The sequence below is a fragment of the Balaenoptera ricei genome, chromosome 10, assembly GCF_028023285.1.
Source record: "Balaenoptera ricei isolate mBalRic1 chromosome 10, mBalRic1.hap2, whole genome shotgun sequence".
Classification (NCBI taxonomy): domain Eukaryota; kingdom Metazoa; phylum Chordata; class Mammalia; order Artiodactyla; family Balaenopteridae; genus Balaenoptera; species Balaenoptera ricei.
This window is the reverse complement of record NC_082648.1, coordinates 17,997,123-18,020,764: the sequence shown is the minus strand read 5'-3', so window position 1 is coordinate 18,020,764 and position 23,642 is coordinate 17,997,123. Positions and strand designations below refer to the sequence as shown.

General features: G+C 36.7%; 1 protein-coding gene across 7 annotated transcripts in view; it reads left to right on the top strand.

The window, feature by feature from the left end:
• The window catches only part of ABCC9 (ATP binding cassette subfamily C member 9), a 142,512-nt gene that overhangs the window by 81,342 nt on the left and 37,528 nt on the right, over window positions 1-23,642 (top strand). For all 7 annotated transcript variants that reach the window (XM_059935421.1, XM_059935422.1, XM_059935425.1 and 4 more), the window contains 7 exons: window positions 2,501-2,638; window positions 2,767-2,892; window positions 6,906-7,002; window positions 16,932-17,161; window positions 18,018-18,166; window positions 18,385-18,454; window positions 20,837-20,994. In XM_059935421.1, coding sequence (XP_059791404.1) covers window positions 2,501-2,638; window positions 2,767-2,892; window positions 6,906-7,002; window positions 16,932-17,161; window positions 18,018-18,166; window positions 18,385-18,454; window positions 20,837-20,994 — 968 coding nt within the window. The remainder of the gene's footprint in view (window positions 1-2,500; window positions 2,639-2,766; window positions 2,893-6,905; window positions 7,003-16,931; window positions 17,162-18,017; window positions 18,167-18,384; window positions 18,455-20,836; window positions 20,995-23,642) is intronic.

Below are 23,642 nucleotides of genomic sequence, written 5' to 3'. Positions count from 1 at the left end.
AATAAGATACTGTTTTGTTTATGATAGCTTTGTAATACAGCTTGAAATCAGGAAGTATGATACCTCCAGCTTTGTTATTCTTTCTCAAGATTTCTTTGGATATTAGGGGTCTTTTGTGGTTCTATACAAAGTTTGGAATTGTTTGATTCATTTCTGTGAAAAATGTCATTGGAATTTTGATAGGGATTGCATTGAACCTCTAGAACATTTTCGATAGTATGGACATTTTAACAATATTAATTTTTCTAATCCATGAGCACAAGATATCTTTCCATTTATTTGTATTTTCTTCAGTTTCTTTCATCAGTGTCTTAGAGTTTTCAGTGCACAGGTCTTTTACCTCCTTGGTTAAGTTTATTCCTTAGACATTTTATTCTTTTTGATGCAATTACAAATGGGGTTGTTTTCCTAATTTCTCTTTCTGATAGCTTGTTATTAGTGTATAGAAATGCAACTGATTTTTGTATATTGATTTTGTATCCTGCAACTTTATTGACTTCGTTCATTAGTTCTGTTAGTTTTTTGGTGAAATCTTTAGGGTCTTCTATAGAAAAATGTCATCTGCAAATAGAGATAGTTTTACTTCTTCCTTTCCCGTTTGGATGTCTTTTATTTCTTTTTTCTTGACTAATTGCTCTGGCTAGGACTTCCAGTACTATGTTGAATAAAAGTAGTGAGAGTTGGCATTGTTCTTGATCTTAGAGGGACAGTTTTCAGCTTTTTACCATTAAGTATGATGTTAGCTGTGGGCTTGTCATATATGACCTTTATTATGTTGAGGTATGTTCCCTCAATACCTACTTCATTCAGAATTTTTATCCTGATTGAATGTTGAACTTTGTCAAATGCTTTTTCTGCATCTATTGAGTTTATCATATGATTTTTATCCTTCATTTTGTTATTGCGGTGTATCACATTGATTTGCAAATGTTGAACCATCCTTGCATCCCTGGAATAAATCCAACTTGATCATGGTGTTTGAATATTTTATTGACTGTTGAATTCAGTTTGTTAATATTTTGTTGAGAATTTTTGCATCTATGTTCATCAGAGACATTGATCTGTAATTTTCTTTTCTTGTGGTGTCTTTATGCTAGCTTTGTAAAATAAGTTTGGAAGTGTTCTTTCCTCTTCTGTTTTTTGGAAAAGTTTGAGAAGGATTGGTATTAGTTCTTCTTTAAATGTTTTGTTGAATTCACCACTGAAGCCATCTGTTCCTGGACTTTTGTTTGTTGGGTGGTGTTTTTTGGTTACTGATTCAATTCCCTTACCAGTAATTGGTCTGTTCAGATTTTCTAATTCTTCACGATTCAGCTTCTGTAGGTGTTTGTTTCTAGGAATTTATCCATGTCATTTAGGTGTCCAGTCTGTAGGTATATAATTTTTCATAGGAGTCTTATGATCCCTTGTATTTGTGTGGTATGAATTGTAACGTTGCCTTTTTCATTTGTAATTTTATTTGAATCCTCTCATTTTTTCTTGGTGAACCTAGCTAAAGGTTTATCCATTTTGTTTATCTTTGCAAAAAATCAGCTCCTAGTTTCATTGATCTTTTCTGTTGTCTTGTTAGTCTGGATTTTATATATTTCCACTCTGATCTTTGTTATTTCCTTCCTTCTACTAACTTTGGGCTTAGTTTGTTCTTTTTTTCTAGTTTTTTGAGGTGTAAAGTTAAGTTGTTTATTTGAGGTATTTCTTTTTTTCTTAATATAGGCATTTATTGCTATAAAATTCTTTTAGAACTGCTTTTGCTGCATCCCATAAGTTTTGATATGTTGTGTTTCATTTTCATTTGTCTCAAGATAGTTTTTGATTTCCTCTTTTGATTTCTTCTTTGACCCATTAGTTGTTCAGGAGCATGTTGTTTCATCTCCACATATTTGTGAAATTTCCAGGGGTGGGGTTTATGGTGAGAGTGTGTCTCAGCCTTTCCTACTTATTTTGATGTATTTTCTCAGTTGCTTAATGTGTCAGAATCACTCAACTAATTTCTGGATTTCTTTCAGAGGGAATTGCTCCATGTGTAGCTGTATATTTGGTGTGTCCATGGTAGGAGAGAAATTCAGGAGCCTCCTATGTTGCCCTCTTGGTCTAGAGTCTACACCTATTTTTATTATTTAAACTCTATTGATAAACTCCAATTATCATTTCATTCAATTGATAAACTCCAATTATCATTTCATTCTTTGTTTTGGTTTTTTGTTATAGGTTGTTGAGTAATGTTGGTTTTTGAACTGGGGTATTCTATACATAAGAATTCAAACTACTTCGAATACTGTTATTTACTTTTTAAATTAGTTTTTAAGTGAAAGAGAAAATAAAAGCTTCATTTTTAATTTAGTACCGTTTTTGTAATTTAAAGTTATCCAGAGTCTGTTTATTATAAATAGGATTTGTGAGATAATTTGCCTTTAGTTATTTGTATTTCTGCTTTCTGGAAGATTTAGTTACAAAGAGAATATAAAAATGTTTCATCATCTCTCCATTTTACTTGTTGTAGGATGATCCATTTTCTGCCTTGGACATTCACTTGAGTGATCACTTAATGCAGGAAGGGATCTTGAAATTTCTCCAAGATGACAAGAGGACACTCGTTCTTGTGACTCACAAATTACAATATCTAACACATGCTGACTGGGTAAGAGTTTAAAAGAAATTTCATTAATTTTTATATTACAGTTATATAAATGCTTTCTGAGATAAAGATAATTCTCTTGGCCAATTAAGGATTTTTGTCACAATTCTTCTAATATGTGCTTTCCTTAGATCATAGCCATGAAAGATGGAAGTGTTCTAAGAGAAGGAACTTTGAAGGACATTCAAACCAAAGATGTTGAGCTTTATGAACACTGGAAAACACTTATGAATCGGCAAGATCAAGAACTAGAAAAGGTAATTGCTCAGAGTTCAGAAGCATTCAGAGTTGAGTTCAGAAGAGTCAGAAATATAGTGCATAATTACTAAAAAAACTTTTAGAGAAATATTACCATTTAATGTTTGATAATATAATAGTCCTCACCTGAAATCTGAAATAATTGTATATTTCTATATCATTAATTGATAGACTACTTTGAAACTAAAAAATTCTAGTGATATCTTTCGGATGATGTATTGTCAGCCTTTTAGAGGAATTTTATTTGAATTGGAGGCATATTACAATCATATGTGTTTAAAACTTAAACTACTTGCTCAAGCATGCTATTTCCTCATTTTATCTTATTTTTCCTTATGTATGTCTTATTTTCCTCACCTGTAATATGAGAGTATTTTCATTCACCATTTACAAATGGAGGGTTGTGGGCAAAACAAAATCTTAGATGATTTTGAAAGAAGGAAGAGCTATGAGCTGTGGGTATAGTGGTAAAGCATGTCTGGGATAGAGTTGGGGGGTGAAGGAAGGTAATCAGAAGGAAATAACAATAAAGCTTTATATTTGCATAGTTTTTAAAGTCCACAAAGCCTTTTTACATGATCTCTGTTAATTCTCACAAAATAAGCAAAAAATATGAGAAATAAGTAAAGAAAATATGATCTCATTCTTACAAATGAGAACACTGAGGCTAAGAGAGGCTAAGTAATTTGCCTAAAGTTGTACAGTACATATAATAAGTGGTACCAATTGAATTTGAACCCAGGTCTATACCCAATGTAATTCCAGTATAATGTAAATATAACATTGAATGAAATAATAACAGAGTTGGAAACCAGATTGAGTATGATAAAAGAAGAACAACTCATGGTTGATAGGTGAATTATAAATTGAATTGGTAAATTTTCAAAATGTTTTCTCTTGAGTTGGGACTAGGAAGTGTCTAGAATTCAGTAGTCCTGGCTAGGAATGAGCATTATAAAATGAAAATGCTTATATCAGCAAATTTCTGAAAATATCAAGAAATTAAAATGTATTATTTCATAAAGGAAAAAATGATCTATGTTTCAATAGCAAAAGGAAGATAAAAAGTCAGACAAACCATGGGATTGCTCTGTCTTCTGCAGCTTTGCCAAAGATCTCAAAAGTGAACTACAAACTTCTCAAAATATGTAAGAAAAGATATATGTGAAAGTCTTTAAGTAGACTAGGACAAATCACAGAACCTTTGAAATGAGGATATTCATCAAAATATGACAATGTACAATTGGCAAGAGCCCACTTAAGAATTATGCGGTGGAGTGCTTGATTGTAAACTTACTGGGATGGCTCCAAATGACATTTTTTCAGTGGTCTAGATGCCAGGGACAAAAGAAAATGATGTAAGCTTAAGGAGTGGACCATTTATGGTTTACTTTGGAAAGAAGATCTGGAAAAAGACAGAGAGAGAGAGAGAGGACGCTCTTGGTTTGATTTTATAGTAATACTGATTATTGAGCAAGCCAGGAAGAAAGTCCATTACATTGTGTTTAGAAATGAAGTGATCACTCAAGATAGCCTAACTCTGTAATTAAAGACAGATCACAGGGTTATAAATCAGCTGAGAGAGATATGGAGCAAGTTAAGGTGCGGAAAGGGCAAATCCAGTTGCGGGGTGAACCAGTGGCCAGTAGAAGCCAGCATGAGCCATGCACCTGCCCAGAATCCTCACCTGGGGCTGGAGGGAGGTTACTGCCACCCAGAGAAGGGCAGGCGCCTGAAATTCATCTGAAGCCAGGGAGAGTCACACTGTGGGGAGTAAGACCGCAACACCTTGGGGAAGTTTTCATAGAAACAGCTTCTGAATATGTTCTGTGGCAGGATGGGGTGTTTGCCTAGAACACTGGTTCTCAACCAGGGTCACTTTTGTCTTCTTGGGGACATTTGGCAACATCTAGAGACATGTTTAGTTGTCACAGTTGGGGAGCAGGTGCTACTGGCATCTAGTGGGTAGAGGACAGGGGTGCTGTTAAACATTCTACAGTGCACAGGGCAGCCCCCATGACAAAGAATTTTCTGACCCAAAACGTCAGTAGGTTGAGAAAGGCTGGCTTAGAGCCAGAGCAGATCAACCAAGTGGACAAGGGAGTGAAACTAAAGAACTCACAAAACATCCCATCTCAGGGCTTTAGACAGATCTGTCAGTTTAAGGGTTAAGGGCTAAGGGGGAAAGAATATGTTAAAAGGATAGAAATGGCAGCTATGAAAAGGAGAAGTTTATAACACTTTTAGCTGATTTAAATGTTATTAAAAATTCTATCTTGGATGGCATCACCCATTGTCTTCATAATGTTATTAAGCAAAATAAAGTAGCATCTTTGGACATTTCTTCCCCCAGCCTCCAACCCTCACCTTGACCTGACCCTTCACAGGCATTCAGTAAATATTAATTGGATGAATGAAACTAAATTTGTATTTACTTAATCCAGATATCAACACAATTTAAAATATTTAACCTCAAATGAGCTTAATATGAGTATTTACTCATAAGAAAAATGACTAAAGATTAAAGTCCCCAAGACGTTAAATCTTTTGTTCACACAGATTGGTGAGTTGAACAAGAACCAGATCTTCTGTTTTTCCATGTACAGGTTTATTTCATTTTGTTACGCTATGCACAAAGGATCAGGTCCTTTTTAATTTGGGGTTTTATTTACTCTCATGTACAAGTGTTGGTTTTCATATCATTAGGCACAATTAAAAGCTAATGTAAATGTGATGAATTGGGAGATTGGGATTGACATATATACACTAATATGTATAAAATAGATAACTAATAAGAACCTGATGTATAAAAAAATAAATAAAATATAATTCAGAAATTCAAAAAAAAAAGCTAATGTAAAATTGTCTCTGAAAAAATACTATTCAAGAGACACTTTCGCTTTTACTTTTTTTTTAATTCAAGAACTTGGAAGCGACAGAGCCTTCTAGAATAGCAAGTCTCCTAAATCACACATGTTGTATGAGGCCAAACAAACAAAAACAAAACAGGACCACTATCTAGAGACTGATCACCAAAGATTATTGGTTTATCAGTGTCACAACTGTGATTTTTTTTTTTTTTATGTCAGCATGTACAGGAAGCTCTCAAATTACCATAGATTTGAAAAGTCTGTGGGTCAGTTATTTGGAACTCAGAATGCGTTTCCCCACAGAAACAGGGACATGGTTAGTTTCCCAGACTGTCCTGCAGAAGCTGATTTAACCCACAGCATAACTGAACTGATGCTACTCGTCCAGTTACGAAGCCAAGGGGGCGGAGTGTTGGAAGCAGAGAACTGGAGAAAACAAAATGCTTTTCCCTTTCTCAGCACAGGACAAGTCAGGAGCAACCCTTAAAAATTTGCAAAGTTTGTTTTTGCCATTTTTCTCTTCTTTCTGCTTATCTTCCCTTCCCAGGGCTTTCTCCTAAACTGCTAGGCAGCTGAATACCCTCCTTTCCCATTTGCTTCAAAATTACCCACCTTTCTTCAATTTCTATTGAAGTCCCTTTGTTTTGTGCCGTTCCCTTAGTGAGATAATCAGTCAGAAATTCATCTCGATTTAATAATTCGTAATATTAGTGGATGACTGATAGTGCTTTAACCGATCCAGAAACACATGCATTTTTCAAGGAAGATATTTGTTAACATAGATGACTTTAGTTAGAAAAATTACAGGAGTACGTGAAAGTGACATAAAAGAGCAATGGTGGATCCAGGCTTTAAGGCTAGGGGAGGCGTCCCCCTGCCCCTGGGGTCAGCTCCATCACTTTTTTTACTACTTTTCCTGGCTTCTTACTGCCCTACACCTCTGAGCTCTGAGACATTTTCCACAAACCTCAGGCATTACTCCTGTGACAGGAGTTGCCCATCCATCTCTAGCGTGAACAAAGAGCCCAAGATCCGGAAAGGTAACTAAGAATTGGTTCTTGGCACGTGTGGGTCACTGATTGATAAGTAGAACTTGACTGTGGCTGTGAACTCCTTGAATGATAGCACAGTGTTTTCTGTAGGATATGGAAGCTGACCAAACAACTTTAGAGAGGAAAACACTTCGAAGAGCCATGTATTCAAGAGAGGCAAAAGCCCAACTGGAGGATGAAGATGAAGGTAGACCTTTTCATATATCTGACACATTCAAACGGGTAATAGGATGTGAGGGTCTTTCTTTGGCAAATGATGTGTGAATATGTCAGTGAGGAACGACTAGCCACTTTGCAGCAGGGGGAAAGGCCAAATCAAATACATAAAACTGAAATGGAAAGAATACGAGTGAAGGAAAGGTGTATGCAATCAACCAACAAGCATCTTCAGGGACTTCCCACAGTGTGTCTTAGTATTTTTGTGTTGTGCGTGAGAGAGAGCTGACAGGACAACAGGTCTAGACCGTTGTTCAGATAAATTGGAAAGGTGTAGTATAATAAAATGTCTGTCCTTTGGAAATAAACAATAAATGGGGAATATGGAGAAAATACTGCTTTGAAAGACTTATACTTGAGTCAGTAAGTTCTTATGGGGTTTTCATGATAACACAGCAATGAAGACTAAGGGAATGAGAAAGCTGTTTGTTATGTTTCAGTTTTCTGGATCTAGTAAGGTATAGCAGGGAAAAAAGGTTTATGGGAAATTTGAGGAATAAGATGAAATAGTTACATGACTTTGACATTTGTTACTGAGAAGTTTGTAAGATAAACCACACTTAAGTCTGTACAGTAAATGCACTATACTTCATTTTTCCTACATGGTTTTTGCTTAAGAACACATTTCTACAAGCCAATTAAGAAAGAGAAAATTATAATTTCAAACTGAAGGACACCAAAATATGTTATCTTTACTCATCATATGATAAATATTGTGTTTCAAAAAATACTCATTAAGTAAATAAATAAATGAATGAAGAAATGAATTTTGTACTCCAGTTTCCTAGATTTAAGAATTTTTTTTAACATTTTTATTGGAGTATAATTGCTTTACAATGTTGTGTTAGTTTCTGCTGTATAACAAAGTGAATCAGCTATATGTGTACATATATCCCCATATCCCCTCCCTCTTGCATCTCCCTCCTACCCTCCCTATCCCACCCATCTAGGTGGTCACAAAGCACGGAGCTGATCTCCCCATGTGATTCAGCTGCTTCCCACTAGCTATCTATTTTATATTTGGTAGTGTATATATTTCAATGATACTCTCTCAATTCATCCCAGCTTACCCTTCCCCCTCCCCGTGTCCTCAAGTCCATTCTCTAAGTCTGCATAGAGAATGGTTCATCAGAACCATTTTTTCCTTTTTTTTTTTTTAGATTCCATATATATGTGTTAGCATATGGTATTTGTTTTTTTCTTTCTGACTTACTTCACTCTGTATGACAGACTCTAGGTCCATCCACCTCACTACAAATAACTCAATTTCGTTTCTTTTTATGGCTGAGTAATACTCCATTGTATATTTGTGCCACATCTTCTTAATCTATTCATCTATTGTTGGACACTTAGGTTGCTTCCATGTCCTGGCTATTGTAAATAGTGCTGCAATGAATATAGTGGTACATGACTCTTTTTGAATTATGGTTTTCTCAGGGTATATGCCCAGTAGTGGGATTGCTGGGTCATATGGTAGTTCTATTTTTAGTTTTTTAAGCCCCCTCCATACTGTTCTCCATAGTGGCTGTATCAATTTACATTCCCACCAACAGTGCAAGAGGGTTTCCTTTTCTCCACACCCTCTCCAGCATTTATTGTTTGTAGATTTTTTGATGATGGCCATTCTGACCGGTGTGAGGTGATACCTCATTGTAGTTTTGATTTGCATTTCTCTAATGATTAGTGATGTTGAGCATCCTTTCATGTGTTTGTTGGCAAACTGTATATCTTCTTTGGAGAAATGTCTATTTAGGTCTTCTGCCCATTTTTAGATTGGGTTGTTTGTTTTTTTGATATTGAACTGCATGAGGTGCTTGTATATTTTGGAGATTAATCCTTTGTCAGTTGCTTCATTTACAAATACTTTCTCCCATTCTGAGGGTTGTCTTTTCATCTTGTTTATGGTTTCCTTTGCTGTGCAAAAGGTTTTAAGTTTCATTAGGTCCCATTTGTTTATTTTTGTTTTTATTTCCATTTCTCTAGGAGGTGGGTCAAAAAGGATCTTGCTGTTTTATGTCAAAGAGTGTTCTGCCTATGTTTTCCTCTAAGAGTCTGATAGTGTCTGGCCTTTCATTTAGGTCTTTAATCCATTTTGAGTTTATTTTTGTGTATGGTGTTAGGGAGTGTTCTAATTTCATTCTTTTACATGTAACTGTCCAGTTTTCCCAGCACCACTCATTGAAGAGGCTGTCTTTTCTCCATTGTATATTCTTGCCTCCTTTATCAAAGATAAGGTGACCATATGTGTGTGGGTTTATCTCTGGGCTTTCTATCCTGTTCCATTGATCTATATTTCTGTTTTTTTGCCAGTACCATACTGTCTTGATTACTGTAGCTTTGTAGTATAGTCTGAAGTCCGGGAGCCTGATTCCTCCAGCTCCATTTTTCTTTCTCAAGATTGCTTTGACTGCTCGGGATCTTTTGTGTTTCCATAGAAATTGTGAAGCTTTTTGTTCTAGTTCTGTGAGAAATTACATTGGTAGTTTGATAGGGGTTGCATTGAATCTGTAGATTGCTTTAGGAAGTATAGTCGTTTTCACAATGTTCATTCTTCCAATCCAAGAACATGGTATATCTCTCTATCTGTTTGTATCAACTTTGATTTCTTTCATCAGTGTCTTATAGTTTTCTGCATACAGGTCTTTTGTCTCCCTTGGTAGGTTTATTCCTAGGTATTTTATTCTTTTTGTTGCAATGGTAAATGGGAGTGTTTCCTTAATTTCTCTTTCAGATTTTTCATCATTAGTGTATAGAAAAGCAAGAGATTTCTGTGCATTAATTTTGTATCCTGCCACTTTACCAAATTCATTGATTAGCTCTAGTAGTTTTATGGTAGCATCTTTAGGATTCTGTATGTATAGTATCATGTCATCTGCAAACAATGACAATTTTACTTCTTCTTTTCCAATTTGGATTCCTTTTATTTCTTTTTCTTCTGTGATTGCTGTAGCTAAAACTTCCAACACTATGTTAAATAATAGTGCTGAGAGTGGTCAACCTTGTCTTGTTCCTGATCTTAGTGGAAATGGTTTCAGTTTTTCACCATTGAAAATGATGTTGGCTGTGGGTTTGTCATATATGGCCTTTATTATGTTGATGTAAGTTTCCTCGATGCATACTTTCTGGAGAGTTTCTACTATAGTTGGGTGTTGAATTTTGTCAAAAGCTTTTTCTGCATCTATTGAGATTATCATATGGTTTTTATCCTTCAGGTTGTTAATATGGTGTATCACATTGATTGATTTGCGTATATTGAAGAATCCTTGCATTCCTGGGATGAACCTCAATTGATCATGGTGTATGATCCTTTTAATGTGCTGTTGGACTCTGTTTGCTAGCATTTTGTTGAGGATTTTTGCATCTATGTTCATCAGTGATATTGGTCTGTAGTTTTCTTTTTTGTGACATCTTTGCCTGGTTTTGGTATCAGGGTGATGGTGACCAGGTGAATGAGTTTGGGAGTGTTCCTCTTTCTGCTGTATTTTGGAAGAGTTTGAGAAGGATAGGTGTTAGCTCTTCTCTAAATGTTTGATAGAATTCACCTGCGAAGGCATCTGGTCCTGGGCTTTTGTTTCTTGGAAGATTTTTAATCATAGTTTCAATTTCAGTGCTTGTGATTGGTCTGTTTATATTTTCTATTTCTTCCTGGTTCAGTCTCAGAAGGTTGTGCTTTCCTAAGAATTTGTCCATTTCTTCCAGGTTGTCCATTTTATTGGCCTATAGTTGCTTGTAGTAATCCCACATGATTCTTTGTATTTCTGCAGTGTCAGTTGTTACTTCTCCTTTTTCATTTCTAATTCTGTTGATTTGAGTCTTCTCCCTTTTTTTCCTGATGAGTCTGGCTAGTGGTTTATCAAGTTTGTTCATCTTCTCAAAGAACCAGCTTTTAGTTTTATTGATCTTTGCTATTGTTTCCTTCATTTCTTTTTCATTTTTTCTGCTCTGATCTTTATGATTTCTTTCCTTCTGCTAACTTCAGGGGTTTTTTGTTCTTCTTTCTCTAATTGCTTTAGATATAAGGTTAGGTTGTTTATTTGAGATTTTTCTTGTTTCTTAAGGTAGGATGGTATTGCTATAAACTTCCCTTTTAGAACTGCTTTTGCTGCATCCCGAATGTTTGGGGTTGTAGTGTTTTCATTTTCATTTGTTTCTAGGTATTTTTTTATTTCCTCTTTGATTTCTTCAGTGATCTCTTGGTTATTTAGTAGTGTATTGTTTAACCTCCATTTGTTTGTATTTTTTACAGTGTTTTTCCTGTAATTGATATCTAGTCTCATAGCAGTGTGGTCAGAAAAGATACTTGATACGATTTCAATTTTCTTAAGTTTACCAAGGCTTGATTTGTGACCCAAGGTATGATCAATCCTGGAGAATGTTCCATGAGCACTTGAGAAGAAAGTGTATTCTGTTGTTTTTGGATGGAATATCCTATAAATATGTTAAGTCCATCTTGTTTAAAATCATTTAAAGCTTGTGTTTCCTTATTTACTTTCATTTTGGATGATCTGTCCATTGGTGAAAGTGGGGTGTTAAAGTCCCCTACTATCATAGTGTTACTGTCGATTTCCCCTTTTATGGCTGTTAGCATTTGCTTTATGTATTGAGGTGCTCCTATGTTGGGTGCATAAATATTTACAATTGTTATATCTTCTTCTTGGATTGATCCCTTGATCATTATGTAGTGTCCTTCTTTGTCTCTTGTAATAGTCTTTATTTTAAAGTCTATTTTGTATTTTATCAGAATTGCTACTCCAGCTTTCTTTTGATTTCCATTTGCAGGGAATATCTTTTTCCATCCCCTCACTTTCAGTCTGTTGTGTCCCTAGGTCTGAAGTGGGTCTCTTGTAGACAGCATATATATGGGTCTTGTTTTTGTATCCACTCAGCCAGTCTATGTCTTTTGGTTGGAGCATTTAATCCATTTACATTTAAGGTAATTATCGATATGTATGTTCCTATTACCATTTTCCTAATTGTTTTGGGTTGGTTTTTGTAGGTCCTTTCCTTCTCTTGTGTTTCCTGCCTAGAGAAGTTCCTTTAGCATTTGTTGTAAAGCTGGTTTGGTGGTGCTGAATTCTCTTAACTTTTGCTAGTCTGTAAAGGTTTTAATTTCTCTGTTGAATCTGAATGAGATCCTTGCTGGGTAGAGTAATCTTGGTTGTAGTTTTTTCCCTTTCATCACTTTAAATATGTCTTGCCACTCCCTTCTGGCTTGCAGAGTTTCTGCTGAAAGATCAACTGTTAACCTTATGGGGATTCCCTTGTATGTTATTTGTTGTTTTTCCCTTGCTGCTTTTAATGTTTTTTCTTTGTATTTAATTTTTGATAGTTTGATTAATAATTGTTGGTGTGTTTCTCCTTAGATTTATCCTGTATGGGACTCTGCGCTTCCTGGACTTGATTGACTATTTCCTTTCCCATATTAGGGAAGTTTTCAACTATAATCTCTTCAAATATTTTCTCAGACCCTTTCTTTTTCTCTTCTTCTTCTGGGACCCCTATAATTCGAATGTTGGTTTATTTACTGTTGCCCCAGAGGTCTCTGAGACTGTCCTCAATTCTTTTCATTCTTTTTTCTTTATTCTGCTCTGTGATAGTTATTTCCACTGTTTTATCTTCCATGTCATTTATCCGTTCTTCTGCCTCAGTTATTCTGCTATTGATTCCTTCTAGAGAATTTCTAATTTCATTTATTGTGTTGTTCATCATTGTTTGTTTGCTCTTTAGTTCTTCTAGGTCCTTGTTAAATGTTTCTTGTATTTTCTTTGTTCTTTTTCCAAGATTTTGGATCATCTTTACTGTCATTACTCTGAATTCTTTTTCGGGTAGACTGCCTATTTCCTCTTCATTTGTTTGGTCTGGTGGGTTTTTACCTTGTTCCTTCATCTGCTGCGTATTTCTCTGTCTTCCCATTTTGCTTAACTTACTGTGTTTAGGGTTAACACAGGCTGCAGGTTTGTAGTTCCTGTTGTTTTTGGTGTCTGCCCCCAGTGGGTAAGGTTGATTCAGTGGTTTGTGTAGGCTTCCTGGTGGAGGGGACTGGTGCCTGTGTTCTGGTGGGTGGGGCTGGATCTTGTCTTTCTGGTGGGCAGGGCTATGTCCAGTGTTGTGTTTTGGGGTGTCTGTCTACTTAGTATGATTTTAGGGAGCTTCTCTACTAATGGGTGGGGTTGTGTTCCTGTCTTGCTAGTTGTTTGGCATGGGACGTCCAGCACTGGAGCTTGCTGGCCGTTGGGTGGAGCTGGGTCTCAGCGTTGAGACAGAGACCTCTTGGAGAGCTCTCACTGATTGATATTACGTGGGGCCTAGAGGTCTCTGGTGGTCCAATGTTCTGATTTCGGCTCTCCCACCTCAGAGACTCAGGCCTGACATCAGGCCAGAGCATGAAGACCCTGTCAGCCACACAGCTCAGAAGAAAAGGGAGAAAAAGAGAAAGAAAAATTATAATATAAAACAATTAAAATTTTTAAAAATTAAAAAAAATATTAAAATTAAAAAGTAATTAAAAAAAAGAAGAGGGCAACCAAACCAATAAACAAATCCACCAATGATAATAAGTGCTAAAAACGATACTAAGATAAACATAAAGATCAGTAACTAGTCAGCCGCAGACAGCAAACCCCAAGTCTACAGTTGTTCCAATGTCCACTGCCTCAATTTTGGGATGCTTTGTTGTCTATTCAGGTATTCCACAGACACAGGGTACGTCAAGTTGATTGTGGAGATTTAATCCACTGCTCCTGAGGCTGCTGGGAGAGATTTCCCTTTCTCTTCTTTGTTTGCACAGCTCCCAGGGTTCAGCTTTGGTTTTGGCCCCACCTCTGCATGTAGATCAAGCTCAGGCATCTGTTCCCCACCCAGACAGGACGGGGTTAAACCGGTGGCTGATTAGGGAGCTCTGGCTCACTCAGGCCGGGGGAAGGGAAGGGTACAGTAGTTATAATTGGAATGCGGGGCCGAGCCAGCGGCAGCAGAGGCCAGCGTGACTTTGCAGCAGCCTGAGGCTTGCCGTGTGTTCTCCCAGGGAAGTTGTCCCTGGATCATGGGACCCTGGCAGTGGCGGGCTGTGCAGGCTTCCGGTGGGAGGGGCGGTGTGGAGAGTGACCTGTGCTCGCACACAGGATTCTTGGTGGCTGCAGCAGCAGCGTTAGCATTTCATGCCAATCTCTGGGGTCCAAGCTGATAGCCGTGGCTCACGCCCATCTCTGGAGCTCATTTAGGCGGTGCTCTGAATCCCCTCTCCTCGTGCACCCCGAAACAATGGTCTCTTGCCTCTTAGGCAGGTCCAGGCTTTTTCCCGGACTTCCTCCCAGCTAGCTGTGGTGCACTAGCCCCCTTCATGCTCTGTTCATGCAGCCAACCCCAGTCCTCTCCCTGGGATCCGACCTCCAAAGCCCGAGCCTCAGCTCCCAGCCCCCACCCGCCCTGGTGGGTGAGCAGAGAATCCTCTCAGGCTGGTGAGCGCTGGTTGGCGCCAATCCTCTGTGTGGGAATCTCTGTTTGCCCTCTGCACCCCTGTTGCTGCGCTCTCCTCCATGGCTCCGAAGCTTCTCCTCTGCACACCCCGTCTCCGCCAGTGAAGGGGCTTCCTAGTGTGTGGAAATGTTTCCTCCTTCACAGCGTCCTCCCAGAGGTGCAGGTCCCGTCCCTATACTTTTGTCTCTGTTTTTTCTTTTTTCTTTTGCCCTACCCAGGTACGTGGGGATTTTCTTGCCTTTTGGGAAGTCTGAGGTCTTCTGCCAGCGTTCAGTAGGTGTTCTGTAGGAGTTGTTCCACATGTAGATGTATTTCTGATGTATTTGTGAGGAGGAAGGTGATCTCCACGTCTTAGTCCTCCACCATCTTGAAGGTCTCCCCTAAGAAAGTTTTAAAATAATGTTTGGGGACTTCTCTGGCGGTCCGGTGGTTAGGACTCAGCGCTTTCACTGCCATGGCCCTGGAATTCAATCCCTGGTCAGGGAGCTAAGATCCAGCAAGCCACATGCCATGGCCACAAAAGCAAAAGCAAAAACAAACAAACAAACAAAAAGAATGTCTGGTGCTGTAAACAGACAGCCTCTAGAATTGCAGTTACTCTCTCCAGTATTTCAGTAGTGAATATAGCATTTGAGAGGCTGACTCTGCCCTGGGCTTGCTGTGTTAATCCATTTTCTCAGGTATAAAGTAAGATAATAATACTTTTCTTACAGAGTTGAAGGAAATAATTTATATCAAAGAGTCCAGTATGGTACGTATTACCTAGTAGATTGCTCCTCCTGGTGCTGTCAGTATGTCTGTTCAAGCCGCCAGGAAGGGAAAAAAGAAAGTAGTTGCCCATATTTTTTTCTACTGCTAACCATTGGCCAGTTCATCATCTGGACAGATTAGGTTCTGGGTAAGTGAAGAAATGCTGTCTTAACTGGGCAGCCATAGGCAAGCTGAAATTTCATTTAATATGGAAACAGAGAATAGATATTGAGGAAACACAGTCTGCAAGTTTCTACCCCTTTGATCATGCAAATTTCGAATCCTGTTCTCACACATTGGACCCACCCTTACCAAAGGGTAGATTATCTGAGACCTGTTCATTTTTTGTATCCAGCTTAAATATTAGGATCCTTGGTGATGCTCAGTCTTCCCATCATATCCACACTTAGATCTCTGTTGTCTGATAACCTGTAAACCAAATTATCTATCTTTCCTACCCACAACCTGCTCACTATACAGTAGTGGAGTGCATACAGGATGACTGCAATGAAAACTGCCTTTGGGAAAAGAAAGAATGGGAAATCCACAACAGTCACTAGACCATACGATTGATCAAATTTTGCTGCTCAGGAAATACGAAAATTCCCTGTCCTTGTAATGGAGTATGTTCTTAAGATAACCATCTAGAAGTTTCTAGGTGGCTTAAAGAGCTGAGAGGACATCCCTGCACATTGTCCTCTGTTCCCTGGCTTTGCCTTCTGGAAGGTTTCTTTTAGCCCATGCTCCTCCATGACCACATTTAAAACTAGCCGTAGAGATTATGGATTATTCCCTCTTGAGCTATGCACAAATTTCAGAGACTGTCTCCTCCTGGTGCAGTTTTACAAATTCAGAAATGTAGAGTTCAAAAAATTATAAATGTTTGCAGGCCTGTCATGTAGTGTTATTGGCAACACCATTCCTTCAATAACTTAGTGAACTTCTAGTCTATATTTCTAGTTAGTTTGATGTGTAATACATCAGCAAATTAAGTCATCCAGACATAGATTTTATGTTTATTTTTTCATTCACTCATTCTTTCTTTTATTTATTCATTTTCACATATTTTTTAACTTATTTTTTATTGAGGTAACATTGGTTTATAACATTATGTAAGTTTCATGTGTACATTATATTTCTACTTCTGTAGACCCTACAGCATGCTCACCACCAAAACAGTTGATCCCTTTTACCCATTTCATCCCCCTCCCCCACCCCTTTCTCTTCTGGTAACCACTACTCTGTTCTCTGTATCCATGGGTGTTTTTGTGTGGTTTGAGTTGTTCATTTATTTTGGTTTTTTTGGTTGTTTTTTAAATTATACATATGAGTGAAATTGTACAGTATTTGTCTTTATCTGTCTGACTTGTTTCACTTAGCATAATATCCTCATCAAGATCCATCCATGTTGTCACATATGGCGACATTTCATCTTTTTCATGGCTGAGAATTATTCCATTGTATATATACCACATCTTCTTTATCCATTCATCAGTTGATGGGCACTCATCTATTTTTTAAATGAAGTTTTTCCCTGCTAAAAGCATTTTAAATTTCTAAGACTAATATTTGTATTCCTATAAATTTGATGGAGGTTTGTGTGTAGAGGGTGGATAATACAAATTCTATCTTCCCGTTGCCTGTCAGAAGATTTAAAAAGTGTTTTGTATGCAGAGGAAGAGGAAGAGGAAGATGAGGATGATAACATGTCCACTGTAATGAGGCTGAGGACTAAAATGCCATGGAAGACCTGTTGGCGGTACCTCACTTCTGGAGGATTCTTCTTGCTCTTCCTGATGATTTTCTCTAAGCTTTTGAAGCATTCCGTCATTGTAGCTATAGACTACTGGCTGGCCACATGGACCTCAGAGTACAGTATAAACAATACTGGAAAAGCTGATCAGGTACAGTGAAATGTTGAGATTAACAGCGATACCCTTTTATCTAGTTAGATACAAATACTCTATATGTCACAGGAATTTTGTGGTGTTTTTTTCTTTTGTTTTTAACTTATTTTATTGAAGTATAGTTGATTTACAATGTGTTCATTTCTGCTGTACATCAAAGTGATTCAGTTGTATATATATATATATATATGTATATTCTTTTTCATATTCTTTTCCATTATGGTTTATCACAGGATAATAAATATAGTTCCCTGTGCTATACAGTAGGACCTTGTTGTTTATCCATTCTAAATATAATAGTTTGCAGCTGCTAATCCCCAAATCCCAATCCATACCTACCCCACCCTCCTCCCCCTTGGCAACCAGAGGTCTGTTCTCTATGTCTGTCACAGGACTTTTGTAATGATTCAATAAGTTAATTAGAGCAGGACCTGAAATATAGCATAAGAAGCATTTAAAGATAATGCTTGGATTTGGATTCAAGGGAGTTATACACATGATATATTTGTTTATGTGTAATATACACACCGGACTTTTGTTGTTGTTCTGATGGTATTTGATTTTAACCAGTGAATTAGCTGGTCATTCTGAGATTAGGGATAGCAAGAATGAGCTTTGTGATGTAAAAAGTCAAGAATATTTCAAACCAGAAAACAGACTCTAAGGCTTCATCTGCCCTTAGGCAAACCTTAAAGGAAGGTGAAGGAGTCTCCAAGAACTACACTCCTTCCACTGTCTAAATTGATGCAAGATAATGAAGTTGATATTGCCAGACTTTGATGTTGGGTGTTCTAGTAAGAAAAAACTCAGTTGATAATTTCTTATGAGCTTTCTTGTGTTGGCTGCTTTTTAGACCTACTATGTGGCTGGATTTAGCATACTCTGTGGAGCAGGTATTTTCCTCTGCCTTGTTACATCTCTCACTGTGGAATGGATGGGTGTCACAGCTGCCAAAAATCTTCACCACAATCTCCTCAATAAGATCATTCTTGGACCAATAAGGTAAAAAAAGTAGTTATTTACTTTACTCCCACACAGAAAAATCATAAAAACATACATTTTTAAACAGAAGTGAAATGTGAAATTTTAAAGAATTTATTCAGTCTTTCAGCAGATCAATAGGGATCTTCTCACCTTTTTGACCCCAAAATGACTGTTAGCAGTGTTTAGGTTCCAGATAATTTAGTATTATCATACATTCCAATCTGTTCATTCCCTAGATTCTTTGATACCACACCACTGGGACTGATTCTCAATCGCTTTTCAGCTGATACAAATATCATTGATCAGGTGAGTGCCCAAGTTACTTCCAAGTTCAAAAATAAATTTCTCAGTGTAAGCTAAATAACATTTTAAGATAAATCATGATTCCTGTTAACAATAGAGGATTTCTAAAACTTAAATGAAAGCCTGTTTGCATTCAAATCAATATTACATATATGCATAAATGATTTCTGGAATAAAATCTTAAAGGAAAACCTTAATTCAAAAACATTTATGCATGTGGAAGAGGATACTTAGAGAATCAGCATGAAATAAAGAGAAATCGCAAAGAATGAACGTTAAAATTTTTTATGTAAAAAGAAGTGATTTTGATCAATGTTGTATTTCCATTCACAGTGGAGGTGTTGTAAAGTTCTTAAAGCTTAGTATTAATGCAGAGTGTCTCCCAGAAGTAAAGAATGGAATACCAAGCTATCTTAGATGTCCTTTACTTTTGTTAGATTGGCTCTTTAATGAGAGAAACTTTAGATGGTGTGATATCTTAGGGAATATTTCAAGGATGCCCAGTTTAGTCTTAGGTCCTTAGGCCTCTAGAAGTTTGTCCTGAAGTTAAAGACCTCAAACTCTGAAATTGGATCACTCCATGAACTGACTCCTTAGGGTGATTGAGCAAAGACTTGGCAAATCCAGCCCTTTCCTTTTCTGATTTTCCAGAGTGACCTTAAGAACACCTAAATTACCATCAATTTAGTAAAAGAATGGTGCATGCAGCTGTCTAAAATGTATGCTGAAAAATTTTGATGTTTTCACAAAATTGGTGTCAGGTCATGCTACACCTAAAACACTTCCTAAGAAATACATATTGGAAAAGAAGAGACAGAACACTCCTTATTTGGAAGATGATACTATTGCTACCTAGAGAGTCCAAAACAGTCAGTACAATAAAGAACCAACTAGAAAGTTAAGCAGAATATCTACATAAGACGTACGATATAAAAGTCAGTAACTTTCTCTACACCAATTAAAAATTATGTGAAAAATAAATTTCACTTATAATAACAACAAAAACTATGAAAAGAAAAATAAACATAATATGAAGAAAAGTGATCCAACAATCCTGGAAATCATAAAAATCATATATATATATATATATATATATATATATATATATATATATATAAAATTTCCCTATCAGATACTTAAAAAATACTATAAAATTAAAACACTCTGATGATCACAGAAAGCAAGCAGATCAAAAGAACAAAGTGGAGAACTCAGAAACACCAGCATATCTTGAATCAGTAAGAAAAGGAATATTTTTTCAGTAAAGGGTGTTGGGACAGTTAACTACCTATAAAATACAAAGCAAATTCACATGTAATAAAGAGAGCCATCTAAAAACATAAAACTATAAAATAAAATGTAGGAGAGTAGTTTTAGAATTTTGGGTGGGAAAGGTCTTTATAAGTAAGACACAAAACTCAGAAACAATAAGAGAAAAGGCCAACAGAAATGACTCTAAAATTTTAAACTTCTATTGAGCCAAAAGCATCAGAGACATATTTAAAATGTAATAGATTCATTGGGAGAAAAACTGGCAACATATGTAAAGAAAGAGGATAAACATCCATGATACATAAAGGGCATCTAAAAATCAATAAGGAAGATAAACAATCCAATGAAAAATGTGCAAATAATATGAGCAAGCAATTAAATTAAATTAATAGAGGAATAGCTAAATACGTTTTTTAATGCTATGCAGCTGTTAAAAAGAAATAGATTTGTATATAGTGGCATGGGAAGGTTTACAATCCATCTTGTTCAGTAAAACAAAACAAGCAAATGGACAAATAAGGTTTAGAGTATAGTGCTATTTGTATAAAATCCCACAAGATAAATAGGTAGATAGGTAAATAACTGACCAAAGATAAGTAGATAGGTAGATGGATAAACAATGGGAAGTGAGTGAAGTTGAAGGAGTGATGAATTGCTTATAATGAAAATGTTTGTATACTACTTTTGGAACTAATTATATAACTATGTTAATATAAAATTAATGATTTGGGGGCTTCCCTGGTGGCACAGTGGTTAGGAATCCACCTGCCAATGCAGGGGACACGAGTTTGAACCCTGGTCCGGGAGGATCCCACATGCTGCAGAGCAACTAGGCCCGTGTGCCACAACTACTGAACCCGCGTGCCTGGAGCCCATGCTCCTCAGCAAGAGAAGCCACTGCAAACCCACGCACCGCAACAAAGAGTGGCCCCCGCTTGCCGCAACAAGAGAGGGCCCGAGTGCGGCAGCAAAGACCCAACGCAGCCAAAAATAAATAAATAACATAAATAAATTTATAAAAACTAAAAGTAAATTAAATTAATGATTTGTTGCCTTATAACCGATGTTTTATTTGAGCTAAAACATTTTCCTTTCAAACCACCTTTTTAACAGCATATCCCTCCAACTTTGGAATCTCTAACTCGCTCAACACTGCTCTGCGTGTCTGCCATTGGCATGATTTCTTATGCTACCCCTGTGTTCCTGGTTGCACTTGTGCCTCTTGGGGTCGCCTTTTATTTTATCCAGAAATACTTCCGAGTGGCCTCTAAGTAAGTAAAACAATGCACTATTCATCTTCAAAAGCCCATGTATTTGATTGTGATCCAGATTGGCTGTAACATTTTTCAAGATAAGGTATGGAATTTGGAAATGAAATCTAATTTAACTTGTTGAAACATATCCTGATATTATGTTTCATTTGAAGAGATATTTTCTTTCTGTAATTGGTTATCTGAGCCTTACATTGTTCTGGACTTATATTAACAAGTGGATTGAGCCCAATTTTTCATTCCATTGTCCTTTTTCTGAACATGGCATTGACAGAAAATTTATGAAATCAAATATAGTCCCAAAGGATAAGTGATTTAATATTGTTATATTCCACAAGTGGGGGGAAAAAAAGTGAAATATTTTCAAATGAGTAAAATGCACTCCATAAAAGATTAGTAGAAGTAAAAAGAGGTTAAAGAGATAAATCAGAGTGATAACTATAAAAGTAGAGAATCTTGAATGTCTGGTAGGAGTGCTGTAACTTTAAGAGGTTGGAAATTTTTAGATTGCATCATTTAACACGCCCTTGAATATCCAGCCAAATAAATAAAAGATAGCCATGGATTGTAAATTCTTCTGTTAATATAAGATTTGTCATTTGCTGAGATGTTGAATAATTAAGTGAAATATAGTACCAGTTGTTTTGAAATTTCCAATTTAACTTTGAAGTCCATGCTTTAAATAATACAGTAAATTTTATATTATCGCAGTAATCACTTTATTTCAGCAAACACTTATCAAGCGTTGTGTGTTGTAAATAACTGTGTAAGCCATGTGGCAGAGGAAGAGATCAACATGGCAAGGAACGATTCTCAAGAAACTTACAGTCTCTTGGGAAGATAAAAAATAAGTAAGGTAACCCTTATATGTGGATCAAGTGCTGGAATAGGAAAGCAGATATTGAGTTTATTCAGTAAAATGAAAAGATTTAATAGGACTTGAGTGCAGGGAAAATGAAAAAAATCAGGTAACAAGAAAAGGCAAGATTATAGTTGGGAACCTCTGGATATATCTGCAACATTTCTTAATTAAAAAATATATATATAGTTGTTTCTCCCTCAGGGCTATGAATTAGGATCCTTCAAATGTTATGTTAAATCAAATGCTATGTTAAATCTAGGTATGCGTTTTCATCCCTAGTCTCTTCCCTTTGCTTGTAGCAAATTCAGACCAAAAGGAAGAGGCTAGCCATTAAATTCGCTCTTTCATTTCTTCTGGTATTATTGTTTTGTTTTGTTTTCTGGTATTATTGTTGATGCTGCTTGCTGGAGGGGCAGAAAAGTTCAGATACTTCATTTCTGCTGGCTGTTTCCAAATCTCACTTTGCCTTCTCACCACTGATATTCAACAGTCATGTTTTACTTCAATCTCATACTAATTTGGGCCTGTTTTCACTCCTGGGCATTACAAATTGAGTGCAAAAGCCAGGCAAATATTCTTAGTTCATTACAAATTTGAATTGTGAATTCTGTTCATTATAAGTAAGAATAATCCGTTAACATTGATAGTTAAAATATGCAGGGGATGAATTATTTTTAAAGGATGAACATTGATAATGGATCATAAGCCATTCTTATTTGAAATTCTCTGAAAGTTTGCAAATAGGACCACATGATACTAAATCTCACAGACAAAAAGACCCTTCTAGATGTTGAGGTTCTGCAGGACTCAGCCATGCTGGAAAGCTCAGGCAGTTTAACAGACTATTTTGTAAACACCAAAGGGAATGAAGGTGGGGCACTAGCTACAGGAAATGCCATGAAATTTTGAATATCTAAAGTCAAAGACCTCATGTGTGGTTAGCTCTGTAAGTAAGCATTTCCTGCTTACAAGAATACAAGATCAAGCGGTACCCTCACCTTTTTGGTTCCATAAAGTACAGTCCTATAAGCAGAGTTTCCTCCTTCCTCATTTTTTCCCCTTCATGACAAACCTCAATGTAGTGACCAACTGTTACTTGCGTCAAATTTATAAATAGCAACTTTTCTGTTTAAAAATAGCAGACTCTTTACATTCCTTCATATTCATCCTCCTCCTCCCCTCTCTCTTTCCCTCCCCTCACTGCAGTTTCTGAAGTGAGTAAATCCATTTTAGAAACTTAAAAAAAGAAGACTTTGCGTTTGGTTGTGGGATGACCCAGGCAACCCAGGATGGCCTAAGATTATGTAACAGTTGAAGATTACGTTAACAATGTACTCAGTTCCCTTGACTCTGGCAGGTGAATGTTAGCACTGCTACTCTCATTCCCTCGACCCCAAAGACCCCGAGAAAGACAGAAAAAAGACTGAAAAGAAAAAAGAGGCATGTTTTGAAATGTGTGTATAAATCTTAGCCTATTTTCTAGAAAGTCTAGCTTATGTGATTTAAAAAGTTGTCATGAGTGTGCATCTTTATGGAAAGGGTCCTATTCAGGCATTTGTCCACCAGACATTCATTGAGTGCTTTATATACCTGTAAATATATATTTACACTCAGAGGACCAGTGAATACAAGTTCCATTTAGGCAGGGATTCAATTTCATTGTGGCAGAAGCCAAACTCGTTACCTGTTTCTTCAAATATCTTTATTCTCTGTCCCCCATCCTGGTAAATAATACTGTCATTTTCCAAGGCTGCTGAGTAATTACCAAGTCATATTTGACTCTCCT